The sequence below is a fragment of the Akebia trifoliata genome, chromosome 15, assembly GCF_017979445.1.
Source record: "Akebia trifoliata isolate Shusen 1 chromosome 15, ASM1797944v1, whole genome shotgun sequence".
In the NCBI taxonomy this organism is placed as follows: Eukaryota; Viridiplantae; Streptophyta; class Magnoliopsida; order Ranunculales; family Lardizabalaceae; genus Akebia; species Akebia trifoliata.
In genome coordinates, this window is record NC_141389.1 from 11,161,484 (window position 1) to 11,185,719 (window position 24,236).

Here is a 24,236-nt window from a genome sequence, read left to right on the forward strand (position 1 = left end):
TTATTATATACATAATATAATATATAATAGGTCTTTTAAGTAATAAAAAATCAGTTGGATAAGGAAAAATTTTGTTTTTTTTTTAACATACAAATTATTCGAATTCTAATCGGAGATTATCTGATATCCGATAGGATAATTGGATTCGAATTCAGATAGAGTTTTAGAACATCCGTCGGATTCGAATTTGAATTCGGATATCAGATAAAATTTTCAGATTCGGATTCGGATATTACTATATCTGAACCGAGAAGCATTTGTTGACAGCCTAAATTCATATTAATAAAAATAAAATAAAAAAGGGATAAAGGAGAGAATGTGACCGATTAATCTCTTCCTTGCTATATGTATTACCAAAGGCCACAGTTCCAAAACCCGTTGTCAAATGTTAAAGAAATTGGATTTATAGCGACAACATCTAGTGGCCATCACTACCGTGTAATTAATTCTTTTTTATTTTAAATATGGTCTTTAGCTCCGATCATGGCCATTGCTATCAAGAGTAACTTTAAATAAAATAAAAAAAAGATTTTACACATGTGTAATTTTTGGAGATACACTTGTGTTTTGAAATTGATGACATGCCCTCCTTGACCCCAGCCACAAACATGAAAAGACCTTAATGCCCCTTGTTGTTTTCAACCCATTACCCAACAACTCTGAATATTCATAAATGCCTTATCAACCTATTTCCCGAACCACCTGCTTCCACTCTTTGAAGTCATTTTCCTAAAAACAAGTATCATACATTTGAAATTAAATATTGCATGTGTCTTGTGATATAAATCGATATATGATGAATTTCTCGAAAATTACAATAAAAATCGATGTTTAACAAACATGAAGATGAAATTCTACAAAATCAATAACTCGAAATTTTGAAAGAGATTAATTACATAAAATAAAGACGGTCGATCACCTAGAAATTCTGCTTGCGGTACCAACATCTTTAGCTGATGCACCATTTTCCTTTGATTCAAAACCAAACGAACAATTAAGAATCGAACGAGATTGAAATTGCTTGTTAGCAAGATTGAGATCCTACGATGATCCATCCTTAAAATACTCTGGACTCAAGATTGCCTCATAGAAAATATTCGACTCAGTCAAATCACAAGCCTCCTTTGTTCCAAGATACTGCTCGTAGTATAAGTGACCAACCCAAGATAGAATCTCTCCAATCTCCCATCTCTCTAATCCCACTTGTGAATGATTCAGTAATGTCTCTATCGACGCAGTCTGATCAACACCTATTTCATACGACCCAATGGAGAAATTCTGCCAGAAAATTATACAATCATGAACTATCCTCCCCAAACCAAAGGTATCTGAAAACAATACAAATGTGATTGTGGCATCAATGACAAGTAGGAGGTTCTATTACACAATTGCCTTAGGTTTGAAAGAAGATCAAAGTGAGTACTCACTTTGTGAAAAAAATGGGGTGAGAGTTCATAAACTTGGGCATTGAAACCAGTGCTTGCATCCATAATCAGAACCCATAGATTTGAACAAGATGCCATGGTGCTGATAAATAGCCCGTCTTCATTTCCTTTCTCAATGTGTTGGGCAAGCTTCCCGTTAGCTATATTATTGTGACACCTACAACAGGAGAAAGATACATGAAGTTTTTGCCTTTTTTATATCACCTAATAGAGGATAATGTGTCATTCAAGGCAAATATACCTCTGCTTCATAGGCCGGTGTGCATTGTATACACTAACCCATTGTGTTGTGAGCATCCCCATCCGGACCTTCTTTTTTGGTTGTTCGTCTTCCTCTGCCTACATCATCAACCGACCTCACTTATGAACAACCTGGCATTTAAGCTTGATAAAAGGTAATCACAAATTAGCAACCTCAAGTGATTTTCCAAAAGATTATGGTAACCAACCAGAAAAATATAAGAGAGAAAAGTTAAAAAGTACCTTCTGAGCACCATCTATGTTAATTGGCCTGATATCCGGATTTCGGCCTATGATTCCATCAAAGAGGGAAATATATTTAGCATCGTTAGGTTCCTCATCAAATTTCAAGTTCACCAGATATTCAACAAACTGTCTGAATGGCAGTGGGCAGAAGCGACACAGCGTCTCCAGAGATGTCGTCATCTTCTTTTTGCATACAAGGAAACATCTGATAAAACTTGGAAAGGGCTTACTTGATATCCTTGCCAAGGCAAGCAACCACGAAGAAGAAAAATGAAAGTGTATGCAAGAGATTCACAGCCATCTCTCCTGCTACCAGTTCTCCCTAGACGAGCATACACACTAGCGCACTGTCCCTCTGCAAAAATGGAATTGTCGTGAACCAAAGATTAATGATATCCAATGTAACAAGCAACTTCTAAACTGGAAAAATAAGAACGAAACGACAAATCATATATTATACCAGAAAACATCTGGCTATTGGTCATACTCAACATGCTGGCCAGTTGAATTCTCCCTCCATTTAGTGGCTGATACCCAAAGAAATGTGATGAAGCAAGATATACACAACATGAAATATTTCCAGGTATATAAATGCCCAAAACTAAAAGAATATGTTTACCTAACCCAAGATCAACTAGAAACAGTTTTTTCTCTTCAGGGGTCCCTAGGAGACCATGCAAAAAGTTCTCTGGCTTTACATCACTATGCACATACCTTTCATCATAAGTTATGGGAATTGTAATGACACATTTTGGACGAGACAACAACGAGTTGTTGAGTGGATGTGAATAAAAAAGTAAAAGAACCATAATCAGAGGTTTAGAACTTACAACAAAAAAATCTAACCCTCTAGAATGCATCTTCTCCAATATAAAGATTGCTTTTATGGCAATCCAAGCAACCATTTCCATGGACATCCTACAGATAATAAAATACAATGGAAAAACAGATTAGTATATGGTTAATATACTAAAAAGCCTTGTAATAAATATATTCAGGAGTTAACTACTACCAGAAACTCACCTATGAGAGTTGTTATTTCACACATTCCACAGGCTTGGTCCCAACATATCCATTACCTGTAGAATTAAGAGGTGTTATTAAACTTAAGTAACAGACACAGAAGATTGAACTTCCTCAAAATTAAAGCTCGAACCACGTGAATGTACCAGCTTGCTAAGTTGATAAAGTTTGTGAGTGTTGATGTCATGACCTGGATATAAAATCTGCTTCACCCACTAATTACTAACCACAAACCTGATTGCTTATCAGAAAAAATAAAAAAGGAAATGATAACATACCATGATATAATAGTCCCCTTGTCGGCCCTTATAGTGGACTTTTGGCACACCAAAGACTGCCACCAAGGGTGCTGGGAAAATAACAGAGAAAGACGATGAGACAATCATAGATACTGTAGAGAGAAGTAAAATAAAAGTTACAAATTACATTTAAAACAGAAATGCATCATACTTGTAGACGTGCCATTCGAGGCGGGTTACATCCCTTACAACTTCTGTGCCCAAATTTTATGGCCACCTAGAATACATAGACCATAAAATAAAATAGGTTACAAAGTTAAATTCTAACAAAGGCTCCACGTCGAACTAGCGGTCCACACAAATGAATTTCTACCTATTTGCTCAAAGAGCTTTGGGATCCAAGAAGGTAAAATCCATATGGATTCCCACCAAAATCATAGGCTCACAAAAAATTCTAGCAAGTAATATTTTTGTTTTAGCTTGCTTTCGTGTATTGCTCATGTGAGAGTTTAAACTGCATATTTCTCCTTAGTAAGAACCAAAATTGCATGTTACTCCTCAATAAGAACCTAAACTGTATGATATTCCTTAATAAGAGCTTAACTTGCATATTGCTCTTTTGTAAGAGCTTAAATACATTTCCTTCTTAACAAGAACCTAAATTGTGTATTGCCCCTTAGTAAGAGTCTAAACTATATATTATTCCTCAACAAGAGCCTAAATTGTATGATACTCTCTACTATGACCCTAAACCACATCTTGCTCCTTAGTAAGAGCCTAAGCTATATGCTATTCTTTACCACATGAGTATAAATTGCACGATATTCTCAACTTGTAATAAAAAAAATTAAGGAAAAAAGAATTTCGATCTTCTTTAGATTTTACAAGTTCATCGTTTAAAATAAAAAATGTCAAATCATTCTTGTCGAAACACACTTAGAATGCAAATCTCTTCTTTACTTTTCACAGTCAATTCAATCCTTGTTAGACTCCTAGCTTGGGATATTAACTTCTTACAATAGATCCCATCCTTATTAGACTCAAAACTTGAGAATATCACATTTTCTTTTAATTTTTCAAACACTACAATTAGCGAGTGTTACGATAAGTTTGAAAGGTTTTTCAATGTAGACCTACAAAAAGATCATCACAAGCTCTTTAGTTCCTCTTCAGAAAACTTTTATTATCTCAACTTAACCCAAGATAATCCCAACTCATCCCCTTACGTAAGCCCCTCAAACCTACTCAAATCCTATCCCCAACACTATTCTCACATAAAACCCATCACAATATTAAATCCATTAAATCCAAAATCCAAGTCTACTTTCCATCCTTTAACCAATTTCAAACCCAAGTCAAGATCCAACCTACAAAAACCTATCAAAGTCCAAAACTTTACCTATGACCTAACCCAAGCCCAACATCACTCTAAGAGTCCCAACCAAAGTCCACACAACACCACAAGCTCATGCTCAATGATTTGGGACACTTGTTACAATCATAACCAAATTCCCTAAAGAAACCATTATCATCATCCTCATCACTATTTCTACATCATATCATATGCCACCACCTAGCCCTATTACATTCTCCTCAAAATACTCAACGAGTCATCTCCATACCCCCACACCCCAAGTTCCTTAATCAATTCACCTAACTCACCTAAAAGTTAGCACATGCTTACTTTTTAGACACTTTTCACCACCACCTCCACCCTCCCAAAATCAAACCCTTCACCTTAACCATTTTCTTAAGCAACTATCACTCCATTTTAATGCTCAACATAGAAATGCATTGAAAGATCTAACTCACATAGGCCAAACCATTTGACCTGGGTCAAAAGGGTCCATATATCCCATTTACCATTTTATCCTCTACTAGATTTTAATTTCAACCTCATTCTTTCAACAATTTATGTCATTTTCCCTCAATCCTCATTTTAGGACCCTTTTGACCTTAAAAAGTGTCTCAAATTCCTATTAAACCCAATTATTCTCTCACAAATCCTCCAAGGTTGCATCCGTTCTCTCAAGCGTCACCATTCTCCTCTTTTTCAATTCTCAAATTAGTCATCTCTTTACTAATCTCTATACTCTTTCTTCATCTCTCACTCATTTCTCAAAAGAAATAAAAAAAGATTTAATATAAATATTTTCATTAATGGATTAAGAAAAAAAAAAAAAAAAAAGATAACTCCAAGCTTCAAGGTGGGTCTAGAAAATAATTTCTCTCTTTTCGCCTCTTAATCTGTCGGTTCACTTATTCATCTTCAGATTTTTTGGAGATCTACCTCCATAAAAATGTTAGTACTTAAGTCCTAGATCATACATTTTGAGGGTATATTTTTCTTTTTAACCATTTTCCCACCATATATTTTTAAAAATAGAAAAATGATTGAATTTTAAGTTACAAATTAAGGTGGAGGAAATATGGCGCCTAACACCTTTCCCATTTCTTAAGATGAACCCCCTTACTTACATCTTTGATAGATAATGGCCTTTATTCGTATGAAAGTTAGTAACAAAAAATAATTTTACAAAACTATTTTTCGAGTGTCCATTCACACCATTTTCTAAAAAAGAATGATAATGATTCCAAATCCATGTAATGTCGAATTTCGGACTCAAAAACCACATAACTACAAATGATGTCATTTATCTGCATTTTAATTTTATAAGATTTAACCTATGCTATAGGTTGTCTTAAGGGCGAGATTACATTCTCATCAAAATATTTGTTCATTATTTGTCAAATCATGCAAATCAAACAGTTGATTGTCTAACTAAAACTATAGCTTATAAGATTTCTTGGATTTAGGGATTCCAATAGAGTTCCTAGGGAATTACCAGACATACTATATGGTGATCTTACATTAGATATATAGCCCTCTTTCTTTATGTTTGATGGATGGGGTCCTTATAATACCATTGCTTTCCAAACTAAATAAAACAAAATAATTATAAAGATTCCCATATGAAAAGATATACTATAGGCAATGTGCTAAAATATTGCATATTAAATATTGTTAATGAATGAAAATAAAAATATAGTAATTTCCATTCAAAATTTTTCTGAAATTAAAATCATTAAAGTAGATAAACATACCTTATGTTATGAAATATTGTTGAAAATGGGATCGGGCCTGTGACTTCATATGCATAAATGCAGATTTCGATTAAGGTGGAGAATAATTAAAACAAAAGGAAATATATTTTTGTCCATCATAAGATATCTTAGACAAATTTGGCATGCAAAAGATACCACCAACAGGAACGAAGCAACCCTAAAGCATACAAGCACAAAAATTAGAATCTCAAAACAATGCCCTATGAAAGTAATTCAAATTGAAAACTAAGATCATCATACTTATAACTAGAGAGCGGAGTATGGTGTAGGCTATAAAACCACAAAAAAAAAAAAAGATGAGAAGTGAAAGAAAATGAAGATACGTTCTTTCTTTGAAATTAAGGCAAATGCGAAATTGATTGTAGGATCTGAGAAAGCGATCTTAAATACTATTAACAAAATACGAAAATACCCCCACCCCCCAAATTACAAAATGACCCCTCAAACCTAAAAATGCCCAAAAACTATTGAAACAAATTCAGACTCTGAATTCTCGAAAAGTTGACCAATTGTTAATTGAACTGAAAATTCAATCATGCCCCAAAGAAATACAACTTATCGAGTAAGGTGAATTCCATGACCACATCCACGTGTCATACAAAACGATAGGATATACACAAGAATGTAGATCACAAAATTTTAAGAACTCCCAAAAAAAATTAGAAAGTTATTTTTCACCATTGAATTTTAATTTCAAATTTAGAGTCTAGTAGCCATCCATTTTCAAAACCTTTGATCAAACCCAAAAATGTTTTTATTTTGATTTTTTTTTTCAAATTTGAGTTTACCATGAAATCTAAACGGTTGTGGTGTTGGACTGCTAATGTGGCAATGCATGTGTGCCAATAAAATTAATTAACATTTACTAGAGAAACATCATATATAGTACACATGCATAGCATTGCTACCTAACATCCAACAAGCTCCAGTCTAAAGACTTGTGGCCTAGAGAATTAGTTCATATTAGTCATGTATGAGGTGGTGTTATATGTTCGAACATAATAACCGTGTGGCCCAATTGACATATACATTTTACTTTTTGACTTGCACAATGATTCTACCAATTAAATCAATGTTAATAATTAATGATAAATTCCAATAATATCAGAATTAGAAATACTCTTTAGGTTTTTGTAGGGAACCTTGATGGATATGAATCCTACTAAAAGAGGTCTTTAGGCCCTCTATTTCCATCTATTTAAGTGGATCAACATCCCACAATAGACACAAGTATTCACACAAAATGGTACAAGAGATTGGGTTCTTATTTGTGGTGTTCTCCATCAATCACTAGAACTCTAACCGATCCAACATAGAGAGGAGAGAGAAGGTGAGTTTGGAGAGTTAAAGAACATGTGGAACAAGGTTCTCGAATTGGAGATTTCATCATATCGGATCATTAACAGATGAATTATGAAAGGCACATCTCCCATTATATCTTGGATCATCGATTTAACTTATGGTACAAAGTGAGTATCCTAAACTTTTGATCTTTAGAAACATGATTAGGTTTCTTGAGATATATGAATGATTCTTGATCTTGATAAATTATAGATTTGTAGTTATGTGGATAAATATTTAGAATATTATAAATGTCATAATAAAAACAATGAAGATATGGTTAGATGACAATATTACTGCTTACAAAATCTTTATTGGGCATACATATTGATAACTAGCGTCTAGTGAGCTTTAGCCTAGTATTTTACTAGACGAAAATTAATTCATATTGATCCTTGATGACTTGAGATGAGAGAGAGAGAGAGAGAGAGAGAGAGAGAGAGAGAGACAAAATTAAGACTAACACTTACTGGAGAAATGCTCATACATGGCACACAAGCAAGGCATTGACAACTACCATCCGACGAGCTCCATTAGGGAGACTAACTAGCCAAAATTTGATTGCCATCAATCCTTTATAGAGTATTTCAATGTTTTTAAACTTTGTAACATGAGCCTTCAAAAGTTTCATTTTTGACCATTTTCTTTTAAGATAACCTCACAATATTCAATCATTTATACTTTCCATTGAGGACACATTGGAATAGTATGTTCATATTTATTTATTTTAAATTAGGTAAATATTTGCTAGATTCAATAAAAATAAAATATTATTTGTTATATATATATATATATATAATGTTTTGGGTTAAATGGTTTTTTTTTTTAAATTATTACTAAGGGGCATTTTGTATTGTGTATTCTAAAGAGTTTTCTTAAGTTAGGAATCTATCTCCTAAATGTTAGTCCATATGATCAAAAGATAAGTGACTCCTTAAGGATTAATATATGAGATATTATACTTCATTGCCGAGTTATGTATTAATTATACTTTCTCATAATTACATAAAATTATTGCTCGTTTTTATTCTCAATGAAGAATAGGATATGATCCCATAAAACCCTAGCTTATATATGTTAAAAAAATGCCCTTAAATACACTTGCCAAATCCTCCCCAACTAAAATTGAAGATTTTAAGCACATCATCTTATTATGATTATACCCCAAAATTTATAATTAATGACTAGGCATTGTCCTGTTATAAAATCACACCATGGGTTTTACAGAGAGATACTTGCCACACCAACTTTTGTTAATGCTACACCAATTCCTATGTAAAATTACACAGAGTTGGTGTGGCATTAGCAAAAATTACTGTGGAAATAGCAGCTCTGTCCATGTTACCAAACGGATGGCATTCTCTTGACTTCGATCTTTCCATGAGATGCTTACATAAAATGAACAAAATGAAGATAACATTTGTTAAAAACACTTGATTTTTTATTTTTTTTATTTTAAACTTTTGATGCTTTCAACCCATAGTAAAACAAATTTTTGCGCATATTTATGTTTATTTGGATAAGTTGGAGAAAATTTCATTAAGAAAAAAAATTTGGGAAGCCTTTGAGGAATATATAAAAATTGGGAAACTTTCAAGATTTGTGGTTGGAATTCAATGGCTACAACACTCGTTCGCATGCTTTTCTCCCATGACCGAGGACAAGGGTGGAGCTTGTAAGGAGCTGGTGGGGGCAATTGCCCCTGCAGAACTTTGAGACACCCCTATATTTTCAACTAATTACATGCCCCATTCCCCGCTCCCCTCGCCCCCCTCAATTTTTTATTGATGACATCGCCTCTTGATTGGGCCTTCTCATATAGTAATTGAAAATGACTTAAATATCTTTTTCTTCAACTTCTAACCAAAAACCTCTTAATTTCTCCCTAAAATCATTCATTCTCAAGTTCTTCAACTAGACAACTAACAATAGTTTGCCCCCACTACAAGAAAATGCTGGCTCCGCCCTTGACCAAGGATGGGAGAGCCAAACTTCCTTAGAAAACCTATAATTTTCAATATTCCTGAAAGCCCTATCTTGCTCTTGACATTTGATTGGTGAAGAAAAGAAAATGTAGAGTGAAGGTTAAATATTTTACCCAGTGCTTCTAATTGATTAATCATCAATTAATTTTTCAACCTGCCGATTTGGTCATAAAGCTCCTTTGGATTTTAGATCTTTCTTGTTTGGTTTGGGCTGACTGGTTTTCACCACAAACTTTGGTTCCACAACAGGGTTGCTTGTGTTCCCATCTCTTGATCTAAAAACCTTGCCCAAATGGCCCAAATGGCATATTATTCGACTTGTCTGTTTGGATGGAACAAGATCGAAATGTATCAAATTTCAATCACAAAGAAGCTTTTGAGAACATCTTATTTGTTAGACTGGATGGATTCTTTGTAATCTTTCTTCATCTTCACACCCGGTGTGGTCCTGCATATCCAACACAGAAATATCCGGTGAAGGCCAAGGAATAACAAATATAATCTACGAAAGAAGAGATTAACAAGACTTGTTTATTTTGTTTTGAAGTTATAAACAATAGTAATTTTTACATTATTTGTTTCAAGTTATTGTTTGAGCATTTATCGAAAAATCAATGAAATCAGCCAAGATATCAAGCTAACATGCACATAGGGCTTAATTGGGTTAGGTTTGGGCCGGATATGAGTATATCTGTAGATGCAAAAACTTGCTCCACCTCGAGATTGTCCCTGATGTAATTCTTTCCTCATAACATTTCTCATAGATGGCGCCAAATTGGGGATGCAAAAACTTGCTCCGCCTTGAGATTCTCCCTGATGTAATTCTTCTTCTTTTCTTCTGCTTGTGGGAGGGCCTGCAAGAAAACCACTCCGATGCCCAAGTTAGAAATTTATTGCTCCCGTGTACTTATAGATTTTTTTTGTCCTTAGATCTTCCTGGATTTTCTCCGTGATTATCAACGAAGTTGTTGCACCTGCTTAGTAATTTGCCTTGATTTCTGCGAGAGCAATTACACCTGACATCCTATATTTTACGGAATTTTCTCCGACTTCCACACCAATGTAGCTTGGGAGATCGGTTTTAATGTTAGTTAGATGATCAATTAGCTTATGACATAATTTGGTTCTTCGACTACAATTCCTCGAGATTACCACATGTCATTTGTTTGAGAAATATCCTCCACAATATCCAGATCCAGATTTTTTATTTGGATCCAGATAAGACTCAAATTTTATTAGCTAAATCATATTTGAACCATTAGCTTTCACTAAACTTGGATCTGGAATTGACCCAATCTAATTACTTAATTTGGGTCAGTCGGGCCAAATAATTTAAGTCCATTCAAATTTCTTTTGCTCTATTTCTTTTCAAATCGATATACTATATTACTTTACTATTATATTTTTTTCTTATAAGAATTCATGTTATATTAAAGTATCAGAAAAAAGATATTTTGAAAAACGTAAAAAAATAAATTTTCAAAGTAATATATCATTCAAATCTAGGCATACATAGGGATGGATCCGTATCCGACCAGATCCTACATGGATCATGGGACATCAACTGATATTCAGCTCATTTTTTAATTCTGCAAAGGTCCAAACGCACTTAAATAGGACTCAGGTCACTCGGATTTCGGATAAAGTTTTATCCGACCCATTTTATACCCAACATATAGATGGATCCAAATAATAGTACAACTAATGCAACATAACCAACGTAAGCATTTCCTTATTTCTGAAAAATTGCACACATAGAAGGCCCATAATTCCCGTGGCCTCAGCAATTTCTTGAGCTTCCTCAATGTCAATTTCAACAAAGTGCACATTCTGATCATATTCGTCTATTATCTGCTCATCAAAGATATATTTTTTTTACTAGTAGAACGATAGATGCATGTTATTAAACGTACATAGAGCAAAGCCTGTATTAGAGCTTATACAATCACACCAACGTTTTCTGTGATTTATCCTTTAATGAAATTGTATACATGACCAAATAAAGGTGTAGACACACGAAAAATGGTGTCTAAAACATAAGGGTAAGATTGCAACTGCCAACCTTTGATTTCTTTCCTCGATCATTTTCACTCTAATAAGTAATAATCAACCCCTAAGAGAATGAAGAGCTTTTCTAATTGATACGATCCATTGGATCATATAGGGGTGTCAATGGATAGTCGAAAATTCAAATCCAAAAAATCGGATATTATCCAAAATTTTCGCATATCGGATTCGAATTTGAATAGTTTTATATATTCGAATCCTTATTGGATACGGATTCTGATATTAACATTAAAAATTTGATAATATCCGATTCCAAATAATATATAATATATATTATTTTATTTGATCAATTTATTATATGCATAATATAATATATATTATTTTTTTAAATAATCAAAAATCAATTAGATAAGGAAAAATTATATTTTTTTTTAATATACAATTTATTCGAATTCTAATCGAATATTATCCGATATCCAATAGGACAATTGGATTCGAATTCAGATAGAGTTTTAGAACATCCATTCGATTTGAATTTGAATTCGGATATCAGATAAAAACTTCGGATTCGGATTTGGATATTGTTGTTTCTGAACTGATAAGCATATGTTGATAGCCTACAATCATATTAATAAAAAGATAAAAAAAAGGGATAAAGGAAAGAATATGACCGATTAATCTCTTCCTTGCTATATGTATTACCGAAGGCCACAATTCCAAACCCTTGTGTTTTGAAATTGATGACATGCCCTCCTTGTCCCCAGCCATAAACATGAAAAGATCTTAATGCCCCTCGTTGTCTGCAACCCATTACCCAACAACTCTGAATATTCATAAATGCCTTATCAACCTATTTCCCGAACCGCATGCTTCCACTCTTCGTAGTCATCTTCCTGAAAACAAATATCATACATTTAAAATTAAATATTGCATGCGTCTTGTGATATAAATTAATATATGACAAATTTCATGAAAATTACAATAAAAATCGATGTTTAACAAACATGAAGATGAAATTCTACAAAATCAATAACTCGAAATTTCGAAAGAGATTAATTAAATAAAATAAAGACGGTCGATCACCTGGAAATTCTGCTTGCGACACCAACATCTTTAGCTGATGCACCATTTTCCTTTGATTCAAAACCAAACGAACAATAAAGAATCGAGCGAGATTGAAATTGCTTGTTAGCAAGATTGAGATCCTACGATGATCCATCCTTAAAATACTCTCGACTAAAGATTGCTTCATAGAAAATATACGATTCAGTCAAATCACTAGCCTCTTATGTTCGAAGATGCTGCCCGTAGTATAAGTGACCAACCCGAGATGCAATCTCTCCAATCTCCCATCTCTCTAGTCCCGCTTGTAAATGATTCAGTAATGTCTCAATCGACGCAGTCTGATCAACACCTATTTCATACGACCTAATGGATAAATTCTACCCAAAAATTATATCATCATGAGCTATCCTCCCCAAACCAAAGGGATCTGAAAACAATACAAATGTGATTGTGGCATCAATGACAAGTAGGAGGTCATTAGACAATTGCCTTAGGTTTGATAGAAGATCAAAGCAAGTACTCACTTCGTGAAAAAAATGGGGTGAGAGTTCATAAACTTGGGCATCCAAACCAGTGCTTGCATCCATAATCAGAGCCCATAGATTAGAACAAGAAGCCACTCTGCTGAGATATAGCCCGTCTTCATTTCCTTTCTTAATGTGTTGGGCAAGCTTCCCGTTAGCTACATTTTTGAGATACCTACAACAGGAGAAAGATACATGAAGTTTTTGCCTTCTTTATGTCACCTAAATAGAGGATAATGTGTCATTCAAGGCAAATATACCTCTACTTCATAGGCCGGTGGGCATTGTAGACACTAACCCATTGTGTTGCAGGCATCCCCATCCGGACCTTCTTTTTTGGTTGTTCGTCTTCCTCTGCCTACATCATCAACCGACCTCACTTATGAACAACCTCGCATATAAGCTTGATAAAAGGTAATCACAAATTAGCAACCTAAACTGATTTTCCAAAAGACTATGGTAACCAACCAGAAAAATATAAGAGAGAAAAGTTACAAAATACCTTCCAAGCACCATCTATGTTAATTGGCCTGATATCCGGATTTGGGCCTATGATTCCATCAAAGAGGGAAATATATTTAGCATAGTTAGGTTCCTCAACAAATTTCAAGTTCACCGCATATTCAACAAACTGTCTGTATGGCAGTGGGCAGAAGCAACACGGCGTCTCCGGAGATGTCGTCATCTTTATTTTGCATACGAGGAAACCTTTATTTTCTCCCTGAGAGAAGAAGTTAAGCATGGCATAAAGATTGCATGGCATGAACATCTGATAAAACTTGGAAAGGGCTTACTTGATATCCTTGTCAAGGCAAGCGGCCACGAAGAAGAAATGAAAGTGTATGCAAGAGATTCACAGCCATCTCTCCTGCTAACAGTTCTCCCGAGACGAGCATACACACTAGCCTAGCGCTCTATCCCTCTTCAAAAATGGAATTGTCGTGAACCAAAGATTAATGATGTCCAATGTAAAAAAGCAACTTCTAAACTGAAAAAATAAGAACGAAATGACAAATAATATAGTATACCTGAAAACATCTGGCCATTGGTCATACTCAACATGCTGACCAGTTGAATTCTCCCTCCATTTAGTGGCTGATACCCAAAGAAATGTGATCAAGCAAGAGATACACAACATGAAATATTTCCAGGTATATAAATGCCCAAAACTAAAAGAATATGTTTACCTAACCCAAGATCAACTAGAAACAGTTTTTTCTCTTCAGGGGTCCCTAGGAGACCATGCAAAAAGTTCTCTGGCTTTACATCACCATGCACATACCTGTCATCATAAGTTATGGGAATCGTAATGACACATTTTGGGCGAGACAACAACGAGTTGTTTGATTTACTAGAAAAACACAAGAGTTGTTGAGTGGACGTTACAGGGGGTCAAAAACCGCCGCAAATACCAAAAAATCGCCCCTATTAGTAATAGTGATGGCCTCGTGTAACGCCACTATATGGTGTGGCTGCCATATGAGCTCTATAGTGGCGGTCAAAAAGCGTCGCTAATAGATTGTATTACCGTCGCTATAGTTATGAGTGGATCTTATAGTGACGGTCAAACACCGCCGCTAATATATTGTGTTACCGTCGCTATAGATATAAGTGAGTCCTTCAGAAACCGCCGCTAATTAGTTTTTTACCATAGCTATTAATACAATTTTGAATACTTATAGTGGCGGTAATGGCCACCGCTAATAAGATTTATTTTTTATTTTTTATTTTTTAATTTCTTTTATTTTAAAATTATTTGTAATTAAATACCTATTTTTATTCAACCTGTCAATTAAACTTAATTACTTAAGAGACAAGTACAACAAAATAATAAGTCGATTGAATTAAGAGTCAATGCTTATAAATCCATGTTTGATGCTTATAAATCCATGTTTATCACTCAAAAAACAAAAGCTATCTATCTTGGTTGTTGTTGTGGACACTGATCATTATTGGGTTGCTTGTGCTGCTCATCAACCTACAATTCATATACATTAATCAAATTAGTTATATAAATAAATATTTATTTATTAATAAAATATTTTAAAACACAACATATTCTATTATCGGTGAGAATTTACCTTTCTCATTAGAGTAATGATCAATTCCTTGAGTCTCTCCACCTCAGCATCTCTCACAATTTGTTGTTCCTCTAAAGACTCTAATTTCTTCGTCAACTTATATACCTCAACAGAATCACTAGAGGAATTTTCAGAATATGATGCAAATAATTTGCTAGGAGTCGGTCCCAAGTTGACACCACGTACACTACTATGTCTATCAGGACCCAAGACTTGAGATAATACATCATTTCGACCTGTAATATCTTGAGAGTCTTTTGGTAATAAACTCAAAAGTTCTTTTATCTTGTCTTGCAAAATATTTTAAAATTCTTAGTATCTTCAAATTCAGATATTAACATAATTGATTAATCCTTGATGAAAATTATCTAAAATTAAACTTACAATCTTCTCCGCCATGGCCAAATCATTGGGCTTGTGTGTCATGAGAAATAAGATTGCTCGATTTGGCTCAGTATTCGTCGAATTCTGTAATTTCTATGTACATCACATTAAGAGAATGACAACAAGATTAGTTTTAATATAAATAATTGGGCACGGAATTGATAGACAACATAATAAAAATATATATATACTTCATCATATCTAATACAAGTTATACTCTTCATCCCAATCGTATGAGTCATTGTCTGTTGAGCACGATTTGCCTTATTTCTATAACTTCGAGACTGTACATTAAATAATTTGTGAGAAATTAAATATATGAGATATAAAGTACCTTACAATTTGTTTGCAACTTTTTAAAACTCAATATGTATAAATTTCAAATATAAAATGTACTTGCCCCTCCTCCGAATTCCAAAAGGCTACGAGAGAATACTATTGAGCCTCCAAAATATAGGATGGACGATTGGCACATCGAATTGCATCATCTTTGTATTTATTATAGAATTTGATTTTCAACTTACATTTATGATCCCTCCACTTCTTGCCGATAGATTGTAACACAACTTGTTTAAGCGTGGGCGAGATGTCAAATTTGGCCTGTATCAAAAATCAATTGAAAATTATGGAGTCAAAATTGTTCAATGTTAAACTCATAAATTATCTAATATTATATTATAATTAATTTATACCAATGTTGTCTGCCATGCATTTTCCTTCATTGATTCTGGCATTGCATGCCAATCAAGGATGTCAAGGGGAAACATATGACCATCGCGGGCCAATATACCCAAGTATCTTTGGAGCTTAGCCACATGCTTCCCCACAGGTTGTCCATGGCTATCTTGCATTATTTCAAATCTTTCTCCTGACTTTAGATTATGTAATGAGAGGCATCGAGTGCGGCCTCTTTTTCTTTTCGACTTTGTCCTCTCACCAGATGAACTTTGTCCAGGTTCCATCTGCAAATGTAAAGTGCAATAGAAAAATGAATTATTCATTCAAATAATTATGTTTTATGTACTAATTGTGGAAAAACATATACAACAAGTTATGCTTTATTTACTACTAAAACAATTTAGATTCACTAACACCTCATACAAGGACTAGCATTAAAAAGAAAAATTTGTCAAATTGTTAAGTTGAGTCAATATAAGGTTCAGCATTCTCACATGAGTCATAAATGAGAAAACAAAAGCATTTGATGATATGAAAGATTTCTTAAGTGCATAAGTGATTTGCCTGTCTTGTAGAAAAGTGTCTTTGGCAATCCTCTTATCTACTACTGCAACTTTTGCATGACAGGCAGATTTCACAAATTGAAGTGTTTTCTATTCTGCCAATGTCCATTGATCCAACTCTATGAAGATTTCAACCCATTGGATTGTAGCTCCTAATTTCCTGCATATTTGCATGCTTTAAAATCTCATTTACATATTCATTTCCAGAAAATGAAGCATGATGAACAAGTTGAGAAGCATCTGCTATGAAGGTAATGCACCATCCCACATGTGCTCATTTCTACTTGGTAGTCATGTGTCATAACAGCAGTCACCTGCTGCCATTTCATATCTACAACAGCTTCCACCTTCCTATTTAATGTGTTTGAAAGTTGTACCTCTACATGACAAACTAATCTACCAATAGGATTAGACAATAAGTTTAGTACATGTCAAGCAATTTTGATTTATAATTTGTACGACGCGTTACTAAGATAGTAAAATGGTGGGGTGTGCGGCACAAATAAACAACTTTGTCAGTGCTGGTCATGAGCAAGTATGGCTCAAGTTGCATATGTGATCATATTATGAAGTGTTAGCAGTCAATGAGACACAATGGTTAAATTGTATTAAAGGAAGTACACTGCAATATAAAATCACATAATAACTATAATATAACTAAATAAATGATTGGAAGCCATGCCATCAACACATGTGGACTAAGCACTGCATTACATCCAAATTCAGGACAATAGTTGAAATACATTAAAAAGATATATATATATATATATATATATATACAAAGGAAGGGGGTTTAGCCAAATTAAAGAACAATTCAAAGCAAACTGATTATCACTAAAAACAGTCTACATATATCAAAATTAAAACATCACGGGGATGAGATCAGAACCATGCTTGACAAGAGGTGTACCATCTAAGATTAGATTGAAATACTTTGATTACAATCGAAACACCTTGTTCTGAGATCTTATTGTCACAACGGGACCTTGCTGTAATAAGCATGAATGACAAGATAACTCAACCTATGATACATAGGTTGGATTTAACATGAACTAATGAATGGAATTGAACTGAACTTCCATGGTTTATAAAACATATCAATTAAAGCTTCATAAATCAGGTTTCCATGCATGAGGTTATCATCATGGGAAGTGATTGCATTGATGCCAACAACAAAGACATAGTACCTACTAATCAAACAAATAAAAAACTCTCAAATCTACCACATCTCAAATCAATTACACAGAATCTGGAGTTTCAAGATTGTACCTACTAATTGAGTAATATTGTTTATCTTGATCTCTAAAACCAGCAAACTTAGCTCAAATTCAAGCAAGCTCTATTGAAAATCTCCCCCAAATGTCCTACAGCAAACATAGCTCAGGTTTAAGCAATCTCTGATAAAAAAATCTCCCCCAAATGCTATGAAATCTACAAAAAATAATCCTAAATCATAAATCTATCGAATTCGATAGGAGAAAGAAATAGAATAAATCTTATTATAAGAATCATACCTCGTTTTACGATTTGGATTCTAAAAACCTCAAAGAGCTACGAAATCTGCTATTTCGATTCTCAAAACTTCAGAGAATGTGAAGAGGAGATGTGAAGAGCAGATTTCAATTCTCAAAACTCCAAAAACTGTGAAGAGGAACTTGATACAGAGAGAGAGAGAGAGTGATTTGGATTCTCAAAAACTCAAAGAACTTCGAAATCTGCGATTTCAATTCTCAAAACTCCAGAAAATGTGAAGTAGAGCTTGATACAGAGAGAGAGAGAGAGTGTGTGTGTGTGTGTGTGTGTGTGTGTGTGTGAGACCTATTAGAATGGAAATCGAAACCCTAGATGTAGAAGAGCTGTGATGAACTTGAGAGAGAGAGAGAAAAGTTTTCACAAAATCTATTGATGGAGAGAGAATTTTTCTTTTTTTTTTTTTTTTTTTTCGAAATTTCGGTATTTGGCGCGCAAGATGTGCTCTACAATGGCGCCTATTTTGGCCGCCGCTGACAATGGGTTGCTAAAAAGCACTATTTTTGTAGTGGGATGGGAATAAAAAAGTAAAAGAACCATAACCAGAGGTTTAGAACTTATAACAAAAGAATCTAACCCTCTAGAATGCATCTTCTCCAATATAAAGATTGCTTATATGGCAATACAAGCAACCATTTCCATGGACATCCTACAGATAATAAAATACAATGGAAAAACAGATTAGTATATGGGTTAATATACTTAAAAGCCTTGTAATAAATATATTCAGGAGTTAACTTCTAACAGAAACTCACCTATGAGAGTTGTCATTACACACATTCCACAGGCTTGGTCCCAACATATCCATTACCTGTAGAATTAAGAGGTGTTATTAAACTTAAGTAACAGACACAGAAGATTGAACTTCCTCAAAATTAAAGCTCGAACCACGTGAATGTACCAGCTTGCTAAGTTGATAAAGTTTGTGAGTGTTGATATCATGACCTGGGTATAAATTCTGCTTCACCCACTAATTACTAGCCACAAACTTGATTGCTTATGAGAAAAAATAAAAAAGGAAATGAGAACATACCATGATATAATAGTCCCCTTGTCGGCCCTTATAGTGGACTTTTGGCATACCAAGATTGGCACTAGGGGTGCTGGAAAAATAATAGAGAAAGACGTTGAGACAATCATACATATTGTAGAGAGGAGTAAAATAAAAGTTACAAATTACATTTCAAACAGAAATGCATCATACTTGTAGACGTGCCATTTGAGGGCAGTTACATCCCTTACAGCTTCTGTGCTCAAATTTTAAGGCCACCTAGAATAATACATAGACCATAAAATAAAATAGGTTACAAAAGTTAAATTCCAACAAAGGCTCCATGTTGAACAAGTAGTTAACACAAATGAATTTCCACCTACTTTCTAAAAGAGCCTTGGGATCCAAGATGGTGAAATCCATAAGGATTCCCACCAAAATCCTAGGCTCACAAAAAATTCTAGCAAGTAATATTTTTGTTTTAGCTTGCTCTTGTGTATTGCTCATGTAAGAGTTTAAACTGCGTATTTCTCCTTAGTAAGAACCTAACCTGTATGATGTTCCTCAATACGAGCTTAAATTATATATTGCTCTTTTGTAAGAGCTTAAATACATTTCCTTCTTAGCAGGAACCTAAATTGCATATTGCTCCTTAGTAAGAGTTTAAACTACATATTATTCCTCAACAAGAGCCTAAATTGTATGATATTCTCCAGTATTACCCCTAAACCACATCTTGCTTCTTAGTAAGAGCTTAAGCTACATGTTTTTCTTTATCACATGAGTATAAATTGCACGATATTCTCAACTTGTAATAAAAAAAATCAAGGAAAAAAGAATATCAATCTTCTTTAGATTTTACAGGTTCATCGTTTAAAATAAAAAAAGGTCAAATCATTCTTGTCGAAACACACTTAGAATGGAAATCTCTTCTTCACTTTTCACAGTCGGTTCACTCCTTGTTGGACTCCTAGCCTAGGATATTAACTTCTTACAATAGATCCCATCCCTATTAGATTCAAAACTTGAGAATATCACATTTTCTTCTAATTTTTCAAACACTACAATCAGAGAGTGTTACGATAAGTTTGAAAGGTTTTTCAAGGTAGACCTTCAAAAAGACCATCACAAGCTCTTTAATTCCTCTTCAGAAAATTTTTATTATTTAAGTTTGTTTTCTCAAAAGAACATATCTAACACTACGTCACAAATAAGAAAAAACAACTAAATAAGGTGAAAAAAATGACGGACTAAAGCAGTTGTTTATTTACGACGGATTTTGTTAGTTATTTAACCCTTAACGACGTTTATAATTGTCAATTATTAACAACTAACTTAATCCGTCATTAAATAACTAAGCAAGTTACTATTGCCGCACCCACTTTTACTAATGCTACACCAATTGGTGTGGCGTTAAAAAAAATTATGGTGGCACTGTTATTTATATCCATTAAAATTCAAACTCAAACCTTAATAACAGTCGATTCGAAATTTCTTCTCCAAAAAACCCTAGAATCTCAAATCTCATACTCGATTCGATTTATTCTCTCATGATTCTAGGCTTTTTGATTTTCGATCTCCTCTCACAATATCCTCTTGCACGATTTAGCATTTTGGATTTACAATCGTCTCTCTCTCGATCTCAACAGAAAGTCTTCAACAATCCAAAGAGATTACGAAATCAAGCGAAGTTCAACACCATCTTCTCCGGCAAAAACTTTGCAGGCAGTTCTCTCTCTCTCTCTCTCTCTCTCTCTCTCTCTCCAAGTTGTTGTATTTGTAACCTTAAGAAGAGGAAGAGATGATGGGACTGGTTGGAATTCACTGTATATGGAATTTTTTCAAATAAATATGATCTAATAAGATATGTTTCAAGAAATAACATCAAGAATAATTTTAGAAGTATTAAACAATTTAATAATTTTGAAATCCGATTAGTTTTGATTCTCAAGATTAGGGATTCTATCTCTGTAATTGTCGAACAAGTTTGTCATGTATGGTTAGTGTGTTTGTTGCATCACATTGGAAGCTGTGTGTTGATGAGGTTAAGCTAATTTTTTGCTGGAATTTTGGTTCTGACCCCTTGATCAAACTTTGGCTAAACAATCCTTCCATTTTTTGTTTGTTGAAGAAGCTCTTAAGAGAATTTTCTTTTTTTTTTCTTTGTTTGTTTTTGATAAGTAAGCTTTGAGGTTTGCAAGGTGTGCATCTCAATAATTCAGACTGTAGATATACTTGCTTGAGAATGACTTACCATCATTGTCACATGTGAGATCTGACGTACAATATGGACCTATGTTTTCTTTTTTATCCTTTTTATTTATTTATAAATGTATATGAAAAATAAAGTATAAATTCTTATTTTCAGTGTCGTCTTCATAGAGTGGTTGAACAGTTTTATTTGGATTAGACAAGGGTTTTATTTTAGTTTGAAATTGATTACGTGATTGTTTTTTCATCCTGGTTTTATTAGTTTTGCTATTGTTTGTAGTCTACCTTTTGAGACCTTTGTTAAAGCTTGATTGATTATCAATATGCTTGTTTTAATTGTTATTTCATTATGGAGTTGACTTGTGCTGCTACTTCAAGTTCATTCTGAAACGTCAATTTTTAGTGGTTGGGGGGATGCTCTTGGGTCTTCAAATTATGCATGGCAATGGGTGGGATTTTAGACATTCCATCTCTCTAGTAGTTGGGTTCGACTATTTTTCCATATTGGTGTCTTAGAAGCACTTACGGGCTTGTTTTGATCAAGGCCATTATGAAAAAAATCATGTTTCAACTAACTAAGTTGGCTGGTTTTTTTGCTTTCTTCATGCATCCACAAAAACGTGGGCCAAACTTTCCACAGTAATGTCTATGATAGGTTTAGAATGATCATATTTGGTGGAAGGAGGGGGGAAGGGAGTATTATTTTTCTAGCTTGTATTATATATAAATTTCTTTAATATGAGATTTTAGCATTACCTAATTTGAATATAGGTATCTAATTGGATTTAAATACGGAGACTAGTGAATTTTTTTTTTTTTCCGAATTTGAATTCGTGTAATTCATTTTACTTATAAAAAAAACTACAGCATGTTTGGTGAACTAATTCATTATTTTTCTATTGAAGCATCAGTTCATAGTGCAATGAAACTTATCTCTCTTTTGTTGTTTTAAGTTTACTATAGCACATTTAGTGATGTTTTATAAATATGGATAGCCTCAGGTATCTTCTGTTAGTGTCAATCTTGCAATAGAGACAACACTTGTATGGCCTATATGTGAAGCCAAGGCTACACCGAATTAGGAGAGACAATTGCGAAGCACTTGACGAATTGTGGATTTAAATCTTTTGAGGTCAGACTTTTGTATGATATTAACATTTTTATGACCATCCATCCTTAACACATTAATATGTGTCTTAGTTGGCTACACTTTTTATTTTTGTGGTTGTGATTTATGTTCTTCTTAGCGTCTAATTATAATGTGAATAGAACTTTTGAAATTATTATGGACAAAAAAAAAAAAAAACAAAAATCAGCTTAATGTGATTTCTAGTAGTTGGATTCGACTATTTTTCCATATCGGTGTCTTAGAAGCACTTACGTGCTTGTCTTGATCAAGGCCATCATATTAGAGGTTCTGCACAACATCCATATAAAATTTGTAGTCAAATCTCTTTTAGTTGCTATAATCACCAGATCCACACATAGTTAAGTAGTCATAACAGCTCATTTGAAAAACTGCAGTCAATGATCTTTCAGTACATATCAAATCTGCAGTCAAAGCTCTTTGAGCTGCTATACAAGTTGATATCCACAAGGCCTACCATTCAAAATTTAAACAGTCACAAAAGCTATTTGAAATATTTAAGATATCCAATTGAAATCTTAAGATATTACATACCAACATGCAACCAGAATAAATGATAAAGTATGGCATTCTATAATGTAATGTGTCCATCTATAAGATGTTACATACTACAATAAAATTAACAGTATGTAATATGCGCTCAACCCCAACCATTTGGGTTTGACATTTTTCATCAATATCTTGGAACTTATTGCCTGCATTTTGCATCTGCCATCCATGATAACACCCCACTCCCACCAATATCAAACCACTGCCCAACAACCCCACCTTTGCATATTCTTCTTTACCATAAACTCAGGAAGAGCTTTACCACTCTACACACCCACACAACATTTCAACTTGTCCAACTCACAAGAACTCCTCTTTTGTATACTATTTTATTTTAACATTATAACCAATTCATTTTATGTGAATCTATTTTTATAGAAAGTAGTAGAAAATGATATTTTGAAAAAAATATACATTTGTATGCATGAAAAATATATCTTGTATGCATTTGTTGGATGTATATTTTTCATGTTTTTATTTATTTCAGTTTTACTTATAATATTAGCTATGGTTATTATGGTTATTAGCAGGGTGGGTAGAAAAATTCAGGATTTTGATATTTCAAAAAATACAACAAAGACATCGTTATTGAATACTTAGAAGATGTCTTCAAAGCCCACACTCCCAAGTAAGACATGGATGACTGCGCCAAGGCTTTCTGTTGAATACTTAGAAGGAATCAATACATTTTTTGATTTCATAAAGGCTAATACACATAAATTAGTGGAGGATGATTGGTATTGTTGCCCTTATGTAAAGTGTCGTAATCTGGTCGGGGGGAAGAAAACGATAAATAATATTCGCACTCATTTGATTTGTGATGGTATCGATACATCTTACACTACATGGATCCATCATGGA

The 24,236-nt window shown here is 33.8% G+C and overlaps 1 protein-coding gene and 2 pseudogenes across 3 annotated transcripts; all 3 read right to left on the bottom strand.

Annotated features, from left to right (window-relative positions):
• Window positions 1–915: 915 nt before the first annotated feature.
• On the bottom strand, window positions 916–2,270 carry LOC147384335 (casein kinase 1-like protein HD16). 2 transcript variants are annotated; one of them, XR_015172858.1, is made up of 4 exons: window positions 1,929–2,270; window positions 1,687–1,829; window positions 1,428–1,602; window positions 916–1,328 (listed from the first exon to the last, which is right to left on the bottom strand). XR_015172858.1 is itself a non-coding variant. In XM_086426159.1 (4 exons), exons 1-4 carry the CDS (start codon window positions 2,109–2,111, stop codon window positions 1,305–1,307), a joined length of 480 nt encoding a protein of 159 aa, XP_086282285.1. In that variant the 5' UTR covers window positions 2,112–2,270; the 3' UTR covers window positions 916–1,304. The 2 variants fall into 2 exon arrangements, 1 of the variants encoding a protein (XP_086282285.1); XM_086426159.1 differs by having other exon boundaries at window positions 1,687–1,784.
• Window positions 2,271–2,378: 108 nt separating this feature from the next.
• On the bottom strand, window positions 2,379–6,595 carry LOC147384336 (casein kinase 1-like protein HD16; annotated as a pseudogene). The gene is made up of 6 exons (XR_015172451.1): window positions 6,299–6,595; window positions 3,233–3,470; window positions 2,955–3,010; window positions 2,778–2,849; window positions 2,551–2,645; window positions 2,379–2,458 (listed from the first exon to the last, which is right to left on the bottom strand). The product of XR_015172451.1 is annotated as a casein kinase 1-like protein HD16 (transcript).
• A 3,808-nt stretch (window positions 6,596–10,403) lies between these two features.
• Window positions 10,404–23,417, bottom strand: LOC147384337 (casein kinase 1-like protein HD16; annotated as a pseudogene).
• Window positions 23,418–24,236: the final 819 nt, after the last annotated feature.